The sequence below is a fragment of the Cebus imitator genome, unplaced genomic scaffold (genome assembly GCF_001604975.1).
Source record: "Cebus imitator isolate Cc_AM_T3 unplaced genomic scaffold, Cebus_imitator-1.0 Scaffold132, whole genome shotgun sequence".
Lineage (NCBI taxonomy): Eukaryota > Metazoa > Chordata > Mammalia > Primates > Cebidae > Cebus > Cebus imitator.
The window spans coordinates 277,006-293,014 of NW_016107447.1; the positions used below are offsets into that span (position 1 = coordinate 277,006).

A 16,009-nucleotide genomic window follows, 5' to 3' on the forward strand; every position below is an offset into this window, starting at 1 on the left:
CTTCCTAGTTACATGACCTCATGATGCCACTTCATGCAGGGGGTCACATGCCACTTAAACTTCCAGAACATTTTGGGAAATTGGCATAGGGTTAGCAAACCTCCCCCTCCCCATATAAAAATATTAATACTTTTTTTTTTTTTTGAGACAGAGTCTTGCTCTGTCACCCAGGCCAGAGTGCAATGGTGCGATCTCAGCTCACTTCAACCTCTGCCTCCTGGGTTTAAGCAATTCTCCTGCTTCAGTCTCCCGACTAGCTAGGATTACATGCTCGCCACCATGCCCAACTAATTTCTGTATTTTTAGTAAAGATGGGGTTTCACCATGTTGACCAAGCTGGTCTTGAACTGCTGACCTCAAGTGATCCACCCTCCTCTGCCTCCCAAAGTGCTGAGATTACAGGCATGAGCCACTACACCCGACCAAGAATATTAATACTTTAAATAAAAAAAAAACTAACATTTATTATCACTGTTGTTTTACAAAAGAAAGGACACTTTAATAAAACCCATGTTCATCAATAGGGGCTGAAGGTCCCTCTAGGGTGGTTGATCAAGCTGAAAAAAGAGACTAGGCGGAAAGAGGAGGAATATATCAATTAGCTATTTTAGAGGCGGGGCAAACTATGAGCTAGGTATCGCTATAATGAGATGAAATAATTTACCAAAAAACATACAGCAAGAAAATAGTGGAGCTGGAGTTACGGATTTTTCTGAGAGAGTTTGTTTCACTGCTTCTCATTTGAGCTCTCTCTAACAGGATAAATGACCTCGATTTCAGAATCCTCAAACAGCTGGTGAGATCCAAAATTGAGACAAAAGAAATGGGGCTGTTCCAAAAAAAAAAAGCCAGGTGGCAGGTGTCTAACATGCTGGGGAGCTAAAACAGGGCGTGCAGGTTTCAGCAGCAGGTTGAATTTAGAAGAGGGAAGGAGACCAGAGGAGGGGCCAGACGGGATGACTCTGGCCCACTGGCCTGGAGGCAGATCGGGGTTTCCCAATCCCTCAAATCAACCACCAGTTTGTAACACTGTCTTTGAATGACGATCTGATTAAGGTCTGTCTCCTCCATTAGTCCACAAGTTTTGGGGGTACATCTCTACCTTGCTTATTTCCATATCACCAGAGTCTAGCACAAGGCCTGGCGCATAGTAGGTGCTCAATAAATATGTTAGATGAAAGGAAGATAACACCTCTATGGACTAGCGGTGAGACTCCAGGCCTGCAATTTCTCTCTGTGCTTCAGTCTCTTCATCTCAAGGTTTCAGTTAAATGTGATAACACCCGTATGCAACTCCCAGCATCCAGTAGGCACTCAATAAACACAGTTCTCCACCCTCCTTTTCTCCTCTGCCCCTCCCTCAGCTTTCCCACTACTTCCTGCATGGTGACACACCCATAGTTTGGAGCCATAAAACCCAACCCAGGTTGGACTCTCACCTCCCAGCTCCTTCTGCTCCGGCCCTGTCCTCAAATTGGGGGGCTGATGTCCCTGTACATCTGGCTCTCGGTTCCCCTAACCCCATAGTGCAGAACTGGGGCCCGAGTGGACCTCAGATCTGGCCAGGTCGCCATTGCCATGGAGACAGCAGCAGTCCCCAGCCACAGGTTCCCTAAGTGACTGGTTACTCTTTAACGTATCCACCCACCTTGGGTGATTAGAAGAATCAATAAGATAACCGGGCGGTGGCAGCTGGCCACACTCACCGCCTTCCTGGTGGACTGGCTCCTGGTGGCTCTGCTGCTGCTGTGTGCGGGCCCCTGCTCCTCCATGCCCCCGGGTCTCCGGCTGGGTGGACTTGGCCATGGTCAGTGTGAACGCGCCCCTCGGGGCTCCAGTGGAGAGTCCTTATGGTAAGTAGGGCTGGAGGGAGAATGGACAGGGCGGGGCTGCGGTCATGTTTGGGAGGCCATGGGACACCTCCCCGTGTGTTTCTGACGGGCCCAAAGCCCCCCCTAGAGCTCCCCTAGAAGGGCAGGAAGCCCCACGGAGGCATGTGACTTGCTTCCCTAAGCTCTCAAGCTCAGGCATGGCTTGCCTGGTGGAGAAGTGCTGGGAGGGGTCGTAGGAGCCCTGAGGCAGGGGCTTGGCTCATTTTGCCTGTCCAGAGGCCTTCCTGGGAACCCACCGCAGGGGGACTTTCCAAAATTCCGCAGAGGGTGGGGCTCGGAAGCACTATCCTGCTTCGCTGTGGGCAAATTGAGGTCTGCAGAGAAAGCCTTGCTGGGCCTAGGTCATGTCGCTGGAGCATTGTCAAGCCAGGCATGGGATCCAGCCTGGGTCCCTCTGCACCTCCGTGGTCTCTGGATAATGTCCAAGAGATAGAAAGCGCTGCGTAGCGTGGAGCATTGGAAAATGAGAATATCTAGTGCAGATGTGTGAAACTTAGATGCAGAGCTAGAAACAGAGTGTTATTGATGGTAAAAGGCTCAGGCTCCCTGCTTGGGGTGACCCCCACATTGGAAGTAACCCAAGGTCCCTCAGCAGAGGGAAGACGGGTAAATAAGGCATGATGCGTCTCTACAATGGAATGCTATTCCATTGTTCAAGGAAAAAACACTTATCTGTTTGTGTGACAGGGAAGAATCTCTCAGTTACATTAAGTTAAAACGGTACACTGAAGAACTGTATAGTTTCTGATAGTGAAACGGATTTAGGCGTATCTATGTATACACACATTATAGACGTATTATGTACACACGTGTATATATGTACATTCCACATATAGAAAATTCATGGAATGACATGAAGAAATTGGCGACAGGTTTGTTTCTGAGGAGGGAGATTCAAGAGAACATTTGTTTTACCTTTTGGGGACACATTTTGGATTTTTTTAAAAGTTAGGTGCATTTTATAAACCTGTTCAAATCACACAGCTGCACAGAACTTGGCCTCTGGAATCCAGAAGACCTGGGTCTAGTTGTGACTGTCACACGACTCAACATTCATGCACCCCTTACTTTCTTTCTGAAGTGGAGACAAGACGAGGATGTGTCAGGATCACGGTGAATGCCGCGGGGAGCAGGGGTGTAAAGCGCTGATACCATGCGGATTGCAAAGACGCAGTGAACATTTATGTCATCAGTTGCTGAGGATGGGGGGCCAGTGAATGTCAGAATTAGGACCTGATCTCCTGACTCTAGTCCAGGAGAATCTTCTTTGCTTTGACCCCCATAAAACACGAATATGGCAGAGGCTGAAGAAACAAACAGCCTGGGAACCCATCCCACACACCCGCTCGGTGACCTTGAGCAAGACACTTACCCTCCCTGAGCCTATTTCCTCATCTGTAAAATGAAGATAATGACAGGACCTATTCTCCCCGAGGGAAGAGGATTAAAGGAGATAGCATAGCTAAAGGATGAGGCTACCCTTAATCCACAATTTTAAGGCCTGGTTTAAAGATGCCAACGGATGACTTGGTTGAACCTGTGGCCAGAGGAAGACATTGTCTCTCAAAGGAGCCAGACAGCTTCTGGGGAAGAACAGCCCAGGTCATAAGGCTATGCAAGGGGTGAAACGAAGGCCCCATAGTGTCTCTTAAAGGATGATAATAATACAACCTGACAGCCCCCCACTGTCTCCCAAGTCTCTGCACCTTGTAGGACGTCCTCATGTCTCTTCTTCTCTGCCCCGGTGTCGTACTCATTATATGAGCACGACATATAAATAAAAGCATTCAGCGGTTATTCTAATGATTGCATGGATGGATGGATGGGTGGGTAGATGGGTGAATGGATGAATGAATGGGGGACTGGGTGTTTTACTATTATCTCTCAGACAGCTCTTTTACTTTCCCAACAGCCTTCTAAGATAAATAATATTGTATCTCCAAGGACAGGAGAGAAAACTAAGGTTCAAGATTTAAAAAAAAAAAAATCATCTGACTCCAGACCTGACACAGTCCAGCCGGGCCCTCCGCTCTAGGCCACAGATCTGTCTGGGCATAGAAAAGAGAACTCCAGTGGCTTTGCAGAGCATCCACGATGAGCACTTGTGTCCCGGGGCAGTGGAACCTTCGCTGCAGTACACGTGTGCCTGTGTGTATGTGTGTGAGAGTGGCTAAAAGAGCCTGATTTGATTTTTTTTTTTTTTTATATAAAATACATCTGGATTAGCATCCTAGATCTACCTGTCTTTTTTTTTCTTCTTTTTTATTTTTTATTTTTTATTTTTTTTGTAGAGATGGGGTTTCACCATGTTGGCCAGGATGGTCTTGATCTCTTAACCTCGTGATCCGCCCACCTCGGCCTCCCAAAGTGCTGGGATTATAGGCATGAGCCACCGCGCCAGGCCAGATCTTCCTGTCTTAAAAAAAAAAAAAAAAGCTGTGTGGTCTTATGAGTCAAATCATTACCCCTCTCTGAGCCTCACCTATTTTATTGGTAAAATGAGCTAGTGAAGTCCGCTGGGAAAGGCTCCAGAAAAAAAAAAGTCGCTTTCTGAGAAAAGAAACAAGTGCTCTGAGGAAACAAAAGCCCTCTCCTAGGCTGGACACAGTGGTTCACGCCTGTAATCACAGCACTTTGGGAGGCTGAGGCGGGCAGATAACTTGACATAAGGAGTTGGAGACCAGCCTGGCCAACGTGGTAAAACCTTGTCTCTACTAAAAATACAAAAATTAGCTGGGCGTGGTGGCAGGCGCCTGTAATTCAGCTACCTGGGAGGCTGAGGCATGAGAGTCGCTTGAACCTGGGAGGTAGAGGTTGCAGTGAGCCGAGATCATACCCCTGCCACTCCAGCTTGAGCAACAGAGCAAGACTCTATCTCAAAAAAAAAAAAAAAAAAAAAAAAAAAAAAAAAAACAAAAAAAAAAAAAAAAAAAAAAAAAAAAAAAAAAACAAACCTCTCTTCTGAGGTCCTCTAATGGGGATAACATTAATCATCTCCTAAGATGACCATAGCAGAGGTGCATTGGTGGGTCAGGGACATGGCACATCGAAGAGCCTGTTAGAGGCAGAGGAAGACATGGCTGCTGTGAGGATTGGATGGAGGAATCCATGAGTACTTAGAACAGTGCAGGGCCCAGAGTCAGCGGGCAAAAAATCCTAGTTGTGGTTTCACGTTTTTGAACTTCTGCAGGACTCTAACGAGCTGCCCTTTGGTGTGGTGATGCTGGGTGACTTTGACCCTCCTGGACTTCTGGTGCTTCCACGGCACACTGCATTTGGCTTTGCAGTTCTTGTCATCGCTCTGATCAGATAGTTGTTGGTGTGAATTGTGGTGTCTGGCTCTCCCACCAGACTGTAAACTCTGTGAGCTCTGGGACCTGGTGGTTTGCTCAGCCTTGTTCTCACAATGTCTCCCACGGTGACTGGCACAGAAGAAATGCTCAATAAGCATTTGTTGACGAGTGAATTGACGGGCGTAAGAAACAGCGCCACAATGATGATCATCAGCGTAGCTGGATCCCGCGACCTTCCCTTCCCTCCTCTCTGCCCTCCTCACTTGTTGGCTTTGGTCCTTGTATTTGCCCCATCACAACCGAAATTGGCTGTTCCAGAATGAGATGTGGTGTCTGCACTTACGTGTCTGAAGCTGGAGGCAGGAATTGAAGGGGTTTTTCTCAATGCCCTCGTTTCTTTTATCCAAAAGCAAAACTTCCCCAGAAACTTCCTGGCACACTCCCCTAGTTCAAGGAAAGTTGGGAAGTCAAGTATGTAGTGGAAAGAGCTAGGAAAGCCAAGATGGGCCTGGACCAGTGGTTCTTCCCTTGGGGTGTGGCACACTACTGCTCCAAAGAGAACTGAGGTTCTGATATAAGTGAGTTTCTCAGCCTCAGCACTACTGACATTTTGGCCTGGAAGAGTATCTGTGGCGGGGGCAGAGGGGATGTCCTGTGGATCGTAAGACGTTAAACAGCATCCCTGGCCTCTATCTCTCCCCATCAACTGTGCCAACCAAACATGTCTCCAGAAAGCCAAATGTACCCTGGGGCACATATAACCCCAGCGTGTTATAGGAGAACAGGGTATTCTGGGGAGTGTCTACCACAACGAAGTGGACTGTGACTCTTGTGTTGTTCTGCCTTGAGTGCCAGGGTCTTGCTCAGTGCCAATTTGGGACTACCCTGAGCAACTGTGAGGACGAGATGCTAAGTGTGCACACCTGTGCGCTAACCTGACTCCTGGCCTTATTCCTTTTCTACCCTTATTTTCCTTTCGACAAGTTTCCCTTGGTGATTTATTTTGCTTCTTTGGTAGTTTCTCGTTTCTGTAAGTACCTTGAATCTCCTTGAAGAAAAGATCTGTTTCTATCTAATTCTTTTTGTTATACTCCAGCCTTTGACAGGGCTTGGTCCCATGTAGACCTTGATTGAAGGTTAATTGAGTGGATGAATGAAGGGGAAGGTGGATGGATGAATGAATGTATGTCTGGGTGGGTGGATAGGTGGATGGACTGATGAATGAACGTGATGTGATGGATGGATGTGATAGATGGGTGGAGGGATGCATGCATGTAACAGATGGAGAAATACCTGGATGGATGAGACAAGCAGATGAATGAGTAACTGGGGAGATGGCTGGGTGGATAGATTGGTGGACAGATTAACAAAAAGGTGTTATGAGTAGATGGGCATGTGTGGAGGGTGATGAGTGGATGGGTAAGTAGATGGATGAGACGGATGGAAAGATACGTAGGTGCATGTGATAAATGGACGAATAAGTAGCTGAATAGATGGGTAGGTGGTTAGGGGAAGGATGGATGGACAAATGATATGATGGGTGGGTAGATGAAAAGATGAATGAGTGGATGGATGGATGGATGGATGAGAAAGGGTGGACTGAGGTGGCCTGGAATAGCAGCATCTTCAAGTGCTCTAGACAGGACAAGTGAGGAGATGGGGGATGTCAGCAATCTTCCATCAGGGGAATACTTAACTGTTTTTAAGTGCCAGTTGAGCCTAATTTTTCCTAGCACTGTAGGCCTAGTCCCTTTCACCAATAGCATCAGCTTGAGGACAGATCAGAGGCCATTGTCAGAGGCAGTTTGATGATGTGGCTGTCCCCCTTGAAGGTCTGTGATGATGGTGCTTCAGCTGTCTGTTCCTCAGTTTCTTCACCCATCAAATGAATCATTGTTGTTATGAAGATTCCACAAGCTAATGAAAGAGAAAAGATAATAGAAGCTATAATGAACATGCTGTATCCTTGCGAATGGTGGATAGGCCCAAAGTGGAATAGGACCCCAGATGCTGGCTGGCTATGGGACTGTGTCCAATATCAGGCTATGGCTGCTCCTACCCTTCATTCCCAAAATATTGTTCCTTTCCAGCCCCTCCCTGTCTCCCCTCCCACATCGCCTTCCCATCCTATCTCAATTTGGTCTTCAGCTCCCATGGTTCACAAACCTGGTTGCATATAGGAAAGTTTTGTTTTTCTTTGTTTTTTTGTTTTTGTTTTTTTGAGACAGAATCTTGCTCTGTTGCCAGGCTGGAGTGCAGTGGCGCGATCTCGGCTCACTGCAACCTCCGTCTCCCAGGTTAAAGCAATTCCCCTGCCTCAGCCTCCTGAGTAGCTGAGACTACAAGCATGTACCACCACGCCCGGCTAATTTTTTGTATTTTAGTAGAGACGGGGTTTCACCATGGCCAGGATGGTCTCGATCTCCTGACCTCATGATCCACCCACTTTGGCCTCCCAAAGTGCTGGGATTACAGGTGTGAGCCACCATGCCTGGCCAGGAAACTTTTTAAAGCAAATTTTGGGGCTCCACTCCAGACCCAATGAATCAGAGTCTCCTGGGGTAAGTTCCAAGAATCTGTAACTTTTTATTGAGCTTCTTATGTGATTTAGGGTATGCAGTTCAGCCGCAGTATGGAAACCATTGCCTTACTTTGTCCCATTTAGTAAAGGGAGGAACTAGATACCCAGAGTGCATCTTGCCTCCACCCAGAATCCTCCTGTATTCATTAATTCATTGTCTGTTTGTTCATCTCTTCAACAAACTTCCACTGGGGCTTATGGTATGCAACACATTTTGTGAGGCACTGGGGGAACATAGGAGGATGTTTGCTTCACACAGTGGCTCACTCCTGTAATCCCAGCACTCTGGGAGGCTGAGGTGGACGGATCACCTGAGGTCAGGAGTTCGAGACCAGCCTGGCCAACATGGTGAAACGCTGGCTCTATTAAAAATACAGATACTAGCCAGGCATGTTGGTGGGCCCCTGTAATCCCAGCTACTGGGGAGGCTGAGGCAAGAGAATTGCTTGAACGCAGGAGGTGGAGGTTGCAGTGAGCCCAGATGCACTCCAGCCTGGATGATAAGAGTGAGACTCTGTCTCAGAAAACAAACAAACAAACAAAAAAAAACAAAAAGAACAACTTTGCTTCAGATTTTAGTGCCCAATTTGGTGGGTAGATAGACGAGCCAGCAGCAACCAAAGACACAGTGCCATGATTAGGACAGAGACAGCGCCGTGGGATACAGAGGGACCTAGGAGAGGGGGAAGAGGTCACAGACTTCTTGACCCTGAAGGAGTAGACTGATATATCTGAGCTGGAACCTGAAGGTTAGCAGGAGTCAGCTGGGAGAAGAGTGTTCCCAGCTGAGGGAACAGCATATGCAAAGGCCTGGAGCATGGCCACACACTGCTCTGATTTTACTTATGTTTTACTGCAATTAATTCCATCCTTTATTGAAAGTATTTTGAGACTTGTCTGGTTGCTTCATGATTGATCAATCTTATTCCTAAAAGCATGCTGAGGCTGGGTATAGTGGCTCACATGGTAATCCCAACACTTTGGGAGGCTGAGATGGGCAGATCTCTTGAGGTCAGCAGTTCGAGACCAGCCTGGCCAACATGGTGAAACCCCATCTCTACTAAAAATGTGAAAATTAGCTGGACATGGTGCCAGGTGCCTGTAGTCCCAGCTACTCAGGAGGTGGAGGCTGCAGTGAGCCAAGGCTACACCACTGCACTCCTGCCTGGGCAACAGAGGGAAACTTGTCTAAAAAAAAGAAAGAACAAAAAAGCATGCTGAGATGCTTAAATGAAGGAATTGTGCCTGCCATTTTTCCTGACTCATATTCCTGGGTCAATGACAAGGAAAGAAATTTGTTTTCATTTAAGCCCCTTTTATGTAATGGGCAAGATGCTGGCGATTTGTTACGTTTTCTCCCTTTGAAGCCTTGCAATGACCCATCCACGTAGGAAGTATTATCTCCATTTTATGGAGAAATTGAGATTCAGGGTCGTTAAGTCAAGTTTCCCTGCATCGCCCAGCAAATAGGCGATTAAATCTAGTCTGACACCAAATCTTCATTCCTTCGGCTATCATGTCATAATAGCATCCAAGGGGGCTGGACAGCATAGTGGTTAGCAGCTTGAGTCAGGCTGCCTGGATTCAAACTACCATCTACTAGCTGTGTGACCTCAAGTAAATAACTCAGTCTTTTTTTTTTTTTTGAGACGGAGTCTTGCTCTGTCGCCCAGGCTGGAATGTAATGGCACAATCTTGGCTCACTGCAACCTGCACCTCCTGGGTTCAAGCAGTTCTCCTGCCTGAGCCTCCTGAGTGCCTGGTATTATAGGTGCCTACCACCACGCCTGGCTAATTTTTTGTATTTTTAGTAGAGACAGGGTTTCACCATGTTCGCCAGGCTAGACTTAAACTCTTGACCTCAAGTGATACTCCCGCCTTGGCCTCTCAAAGTGCTGGGATTACAGGCATGAGCCACCGTGGCCGGCTGACTCAATCTTTTTTGCCTCAATTTCTTCATTGTCAAATGGGGCTGATGATAATAGCATTCACTTCATGGGGTTGTTGTGAGAAATAAATAAAGTCAATGTGTGCAGAGTGCTGAGTGTTGAGCACATAGAAAGTGCTATGTGAATTTGAACTATTCTTATTATACCTATAGAGTGTGCACTTACTACATGCAAAGGACTGGATGCTTACTAGGCGCTAGCATCATTTTGGCTGTTGTAGAAGCAACAGAGATGAATGAGGAATAGGTAACTGCTCCAGGATGCAACTGTCTGGCTGGAGAGTTAGCACAAGGCTTTGTTGCAAGCCTTCTGGGGCCCTGGGATGCCTGGGGTCTCCTCTTGGGGGTGCTGGTTAATAGATGTGAGTCTGTGTGGCTCCTTCACAGTGGAGGAGGCAGATGAGAGGCAGAGAAAGGAAGGGGACAGGCCTATCCTCATCAGAGACCTGGGAGATGGCTCTAGCTCTGGGCCTGGGTGGCTATTTGTGATTTTACTCAAGTAAACCTTGTCTCTACTAAAAATACAAAAAATTAGCCGGGTGTGGTGGTGGGCAACTGTAATGCTAGCTACTCAGGAGGCTCAGGCAGGAGAATTGTTCTCCTGCTGCTTCTCCATCTCCTCTTTTTTTTTTTTTTTTTTGAGACAGAGTCTCAGTGTTACCCAGGGGCATGATCTCTGCTCACTGCTGCAACTTCCACTTCCTGGGTTCAAGCAGTCCTCGTGCCTCAGTTTCCCAAGTAGCTGGTATTACAGGCGCATGCCACCACACCTGACAAATTTTTGTAGCTTTCGTAGCGATGGGGTTTCACCACGTTGGCCAGGCTGGACTCCTGGCCTCATGTGATCCGCTCACCTCGGCCTCCCAACATGCTGGGATTACAGGCGTGAGCCACTGCACCTGGCCTCCATCTCCTCTGTTGAGAAACGGAGGTATGACGACCACCTCGCTCAGTGGTTGTCACACAGTATTCCCTGAGTCCTAAGAGTCAGGAAAGATGCTGCAGGTTCACTTTGAGGATAATGGGGAGGGGCATGTTCAAACGGCTAGGGCTTAGCCTCCTCCAGCCCTTCAACCTCTGCTTCCATAAGAGACACTTCTTTTTGACTTTTGTCTCTTTTCATTTTATTTTATTTTAGAGACAGGATCTCGCTATGTTGCCCAGGCTAGCCTCAAACTCCTGGGCTCAAGCAATCCTCCTGCCTCAGCCTCCCAGTCCCTGGGATGGTTCAAAAATATTTGGAAAATCAGAAGACCACATCAGTGTGTTTCAAACTGCAATCTTAACCCAGGGATAGATCATGCTATTTATTGGGGTTGTATTAGTTCAGGCAATCTAGCTTATGTAACAAGCAAATGCAAACTTTAGGTTAGAAGTTTACTGACTTATGCGGCATGGTTATCCAGGGACCCCTTAAGTCACCCTAGCCCAGAGAGACACTTGCATTTCTACTCACATCCCATTGGTGAGAACTAGTCACATGGCCCTTGCCCAATGGAAAGGGGTCTGGAAGATGTGGTCCCTAGCTGGGTGGGAAAGGGGAGCATGGATTTGTTGGTACATAGTTGATCATCTCTGCGAGAGGGTCATGCTCACACACACATCAAATATGCATAACAAGTGTAAATATACAATTTACAAAATTATCTTTATTGTTTTTGTTTTGTTGATGTTTTTGAAACAGGGTCTTGCTTTGTCACGTGGGCTAGAGTGAGCCACAATCATGGCTCCCTGCAGCCTCAACCTCCTGAGCTCAAGCAATCCTCCCACCTAAGCCTCCCAAGTAGCTGGGACCACAAGTGCATGCCACCATGCCCAGCTAATTTTTTTACTTTTTTATAGAGACATGTCTTGCCATGTTGCACAGGATGGTCTCCTACTCCTGTCCCCAAGCAATCTTCCTGCATCAGCCTCCCAAAATGCTGGGATTACAGGCGTGAGCCACTGTACCTGGCCTTTACAATTTTTTTTAGATGAAATATTTCAATAAAAAACTGCATAGATAGATACAGAGATAGCAATAAAGCAAATGTGACAGAATGCAAGCAGTTGGTGAATTCAGGTGAAAGGATACATCAGTGCTCACTATACTAGTCTTTCAAAGTTTAAAGTTTGATATTTTTCAAAGTAAATTAATGGGGAAAATGAAAATCTTAAAATTTGCTAGACCTGGGCTGGGTGTAGTGGCTCATGCCTCTAATCCCAGCACTTTGGGAGGCCGAGGTGGGCGGATCACTGAGGTTGGGAGTTCAAGACTAGCCTGACCAACATGGAGAAACCCCATCTCTACTAAAAATACAAAATTAGCCAGGTATGGTGGTGCATACCTGTAATACCAGCTACTCTGGAGGCGGAGGCTGAGGCTGGAGAATTGCTTGAACCTGGGAGGCAGAGGTTGTGGTGAGCTGAGATCATACCACTGCATTCCAGCCTGGGCAACAAGAATGAAGCTCTGTCTCAAAAAAAAAAAAAAAAAAAAAAATCAAAAAGGCCGGGCACGTGTCTCACACCTGTAATTTCAGCACTTTGGAAGGCTGAGGCGGCAGATAATCACAAGATCAGGAGACTGAGACCATCCTGGCTAACATGGTGAAACCCTGTCTCTACTAAAAGTACAAAAAATGAGTCAGGCCTGGTGGCTTGTGCCTGTAGTCCCAGCTACTCGGAAGGCTGAGGCAGGAGAATCACTTGAACCTGGGAGGCAGAAGTTGCAATAAGCCAAGAAAGATCACCCAACTGCACTCCTGTCTGGGCAACAAAAGCAAAATTCCATCTCAAAAAAAAAAAACAAACAGAAAAAACAATGGGATATAACTAGAGTAAGATTTGGCCAGGTGCAGTGACTCATGCCTGAATCCCAGCATGTTGGGGGGCTGAGGTGGGTGAATCACTTGAGCCCAGGAGTTAAAAACCAGCCTGGGCAACACAGCAAAAATTGGTCTCTACAAAAAAAATACAAAAATTAGCTGGGCATGGTGGTGTACACCTGTAGTCCCAGATACTCAGGAGGCTGAGGCTGCAGTGAGCCGAGATTGCAACACCACACTCCAGCCTGCGTAATAGAGTATAATCCTAGTGCTTTGGGAGGTCAAGGCAGAAAGATCACCACCACACCTGGCCTTAAAAAATATTTTTACTGGGCCAGGCGCGGTGGCTCACGCCTGTAATCCCAGCACTTTGGGAGACTGAGGTGGGTGAATCACCTGAGGTCAGGAGTTCAAGACCAGCCTGGCCATCATGGTGAAACCCCATCTTTAATTTAAAAAAAAAAAAAAAATTTACTGAACTATAACATTCAAAACAGAAAAAGGCACAAATCATCAATGTATCACTTTATGAATGTTACATTTTAACAAAAGAATGAAATAAAATAGAAAATATCATAGAGCATTTCATGTAGTAAGAGTAAAATATGTATGTCTTTGAAACTTTTGCTTTATTTATATATGTTTATGGATATGTGCTTGTGGTTATGCTAATAGCCAGGTATAATTTATGGTGTACTTACTAGGGCTTTACACATATTAATTTCTAATTCTCAAAATGTCCCTGTGGATGGGGCACAGTAGCACACATCTGTAATCTCAGCACATTGGGAGGCTGAGGTGGGCAGATCACTTGAGGTCAGGAGCTTGAGACCAGCCTGGCCAACATGGGGAAATCCCATCTCTACAAAAAAAAAATGCAAAAATTAGCTGGGCATGGCGATGGGCACCTGTAATCCCAGCTACTCAGGAGCTAAGGCAGGAGAATCTCTTGAACCTGGGAGGTGGAGATTACAGTGAGCCAAGATCATGCCACTGTACTCCAGCCTGGGCAACAGAGTGAGACCTTGTCTCAAAAACAAACAAAAAACCCAGCATACTTTTTATTAGGTGAACCCACAAAGTACAGGGACTGATTTTAGTTAGTCCACAGACAAGACAAGGAATTTTTTTTTTTTTTTTTTGAGACGGAGTTTCGCTCTTGTTGCCCAGGCTGGAATGCAATGGCGCGATCTTGGCTCACCGCAACCTCGGCCTCCTGGGTTCAGGCAATTCTCCTGCCTCAGCCTCCTGAGTAGCTGGGATTACAGGCACTTAAATCTTTGTGCATTTATTGTAAACTAGAAAAATTTACAAATAGCATATTAAAGCATTAATAGAAAAATCCCTTAAAAAATAATGTATGTCTTCAAAAGAAAAGAAAATATCAAGTAAACAATTATAGATAAATGAACTACAGGTAACAGGCAGATGTGATCACAATTGGATGAAGAGGGGCTGGGCAAGGTGGCTCATGCCTGTAACCCCAGCACTTTGGGAGGCTGAGGCAGGTGGATCACAAGGTCAGGAGTTCAAGACCAGCCTGACCAACACGGTGAAACCCTGCCTCTACTAAAAATGCAAAAATTAGCCAGGCTTGGTGGCACATGCCTATAATCCCAGTTACTCAGGAGGCTGAGGCAGGAGAATCACTTGAACCCAGGAGGTGGAGGTTGCAGTGAGCCAAGATCACGCCATTGCACTCCAGCCTGGGCGACAGAGTGAGACTCCATCTCAAAAACAAACAAACAAAAAAAAAATTGGGTGAAGAGGAATACAAATGTCTAGGGCTTGGGGACCACACACTGAACCTGGCATCAGAAGGCCCAGATCTGGGACCTGGCTAATTTGTTTTCTAGTGCTAGGTTATTTCATCCTTGTATAATACCACAGGCTAAGCACTATTCTAAGCACTTTATAAAAATTAACTCCTCAGCCAGACATTTTGGCTCACATGTAAATCCCAACACTTTGGAAGGCTGAGGCAAGAGGATCACTTAAGGCTAGGAGTTCAAGACAAGCCTGGGCAACAAAGTGAGACCCTGCCTCTCCATCAATAAATAAATAACTCTTTTAATTCTACAACTAACTATCTATTGAGGTAGATACTGTCATCATACCCTTTTCTCAGGAGAGAAAACAAAATCTCAGAGAGATTAAATAGCTTACTCAAAAGCACACAGGCCATGAGAGGCAGCGCTAGAATTTAGCACCGAGGATTGTATTAGAAAAGGCAATACTAGCTGATCAACCCAAAACTCGAGAAGAGAGTTTATCTCCTTCATGCAGTTACCCAGGGTCCCCACTCCTTCCCCACAATGTGGAAGATGAGCTTTTTTTTTTTTTTTTAAATAGAGGAGTGTGTGTGTGTGTGTGTGTGTGTGTGTGTGTGTGTGTTTGTTTTGAGACAGAGTCTCGCTCTGTGGCCCAGGCTAGAGTGCAGTGGTGCAATCATGGCTTACCGCAACCTCTGCCTCCTGGGTTCAAGTGATTCTCGTGCCTCAGTTTCCAGAGTAGCTGGGATTACAGGTTTGCGTCACCATGCCTGGCTAATTTTTGTATTTTTAGTAGAGATGGGTTTTTACCATGTTGGTCAGGCTGGTCTCGAATTCATGACCTCAAGTGATCCACCCATCTTGGCTTCCCAAAATGCTGAGATTACAAGCATTAGCCACCGTGCCCAGCCAGAAAGATGGATTTTATTTGAACACTGGGCCCTACCGGGATCAGCAGAATTTTCTGTATTATTTTGGGATCCACATCCTTATCTGAAAACGGGTTTAACAATGCTAGTTCTGTTTATCCCTCAGGGTAGCTCTGCTGCTCAGGAGGATAGAGGCAAGAGTGTCCTGCAAACTGCAAAGAATTTCTTGAATGTAAAATGTTAGTATGCATTGTTACGATGTTGATCAAAGCTATGTTATGGTGTTACAGTGCGGATGAATTGAAACAGTGTGTGGAAAGTCTTTGGTTCACATACAAAGTCAGCTGTGAATAATAGCAGTAATAGTAATGTGGTTATGCAATTGAAAATATTGATTTATCTGGCCGGGTGCAGTGGTTCATGCCTGGTATCCCAGTACTTTGGGAGGCTGAGACAGGTGGATCTCCTGAGATCAGGCATTCAAGACCAACTTGACCAACATGGAGAAACCCTATCTCTACTAAAAATACAAAATTAGCTGGGTGTGGTGGTGCATGCCTGTCATCCCAGCTACTCGGGAGGCTGAGGCAGAAGAATCCCTTAAACCCAGGAGGTGGAGGTTGTGGTGAACCAAGATTTCGCAACTGCACTCCAGCCTGGGCAACAAGAGCAAAACTCCATATAAAAAAAGAAAATATTGGCCGGGCGCGGTGGCTCAAGCCTGTAATCCCAGCACTTTGGGAGGCCGAGGAGGGTGGATCACGAGGTCAAGAGATCGAGACCATCCTGGTCAACATGGTGAAACCCCATCTCTACTAAAAATACAAAAAATGAGCTGGGCATGGTG

General features: G+C 46.3%; 1 protein-coding gene and 1 long non-coding RNA gene across 4 annotated transcripts in view; one reads left to right on the top strand and one right to left on the bottom strand.

The window, feature by feature from the left end:
- Positions 1–449: 449 nt before the first annotated feature.
- Positions 450–16,009, bottom strand: part of LOC108312987 — a 45,140-nt gene continuing 29,580 nt past the window's right edge. Inside the window, exons 2-4 of one of the 2 annotated variants that reach the window (XR_005202274.1) lie at positions 1,707–1,863; positions 677–829; positions 450–557 (exon numbers count right to left, since the gene is read on the bottom strand). This is a non-coding gene — a long non-coding RNA (uncharacterized LOC108312987). Of the gene's footprint in view, positions 558–676; positions 830–1,706; positions 1,864–5,882; positions 7,103–16,009 lie in introns of those variants that run through there. The other variant, XR_005202275.1, reaches the window with a different exon arrangement.
- Positions 1,467–16,009, top strand: part of HNF4A (hepatocyte nuclear factor 4 alpha) — an 84,398-nt gene continuing 69,855 nt past the window's right edge. Inside the window, exon 1 of one of the 2 annotated variants that reach the window (XM_017541170.2) lies at positions 1,467–1,853. In XM_017541170.2, the coding sequence (XP_017396659.1) occupies positions 1,805–1,853 (49 nt within the window). In that variant the 5' untranslated portion in view covers positions 1,467–1,804. The remainder of the gene's footprint in view (positions 1,854–16,009) is intronic. The other variant, XM_037742982.1, reaches the window with a different exon arrangement.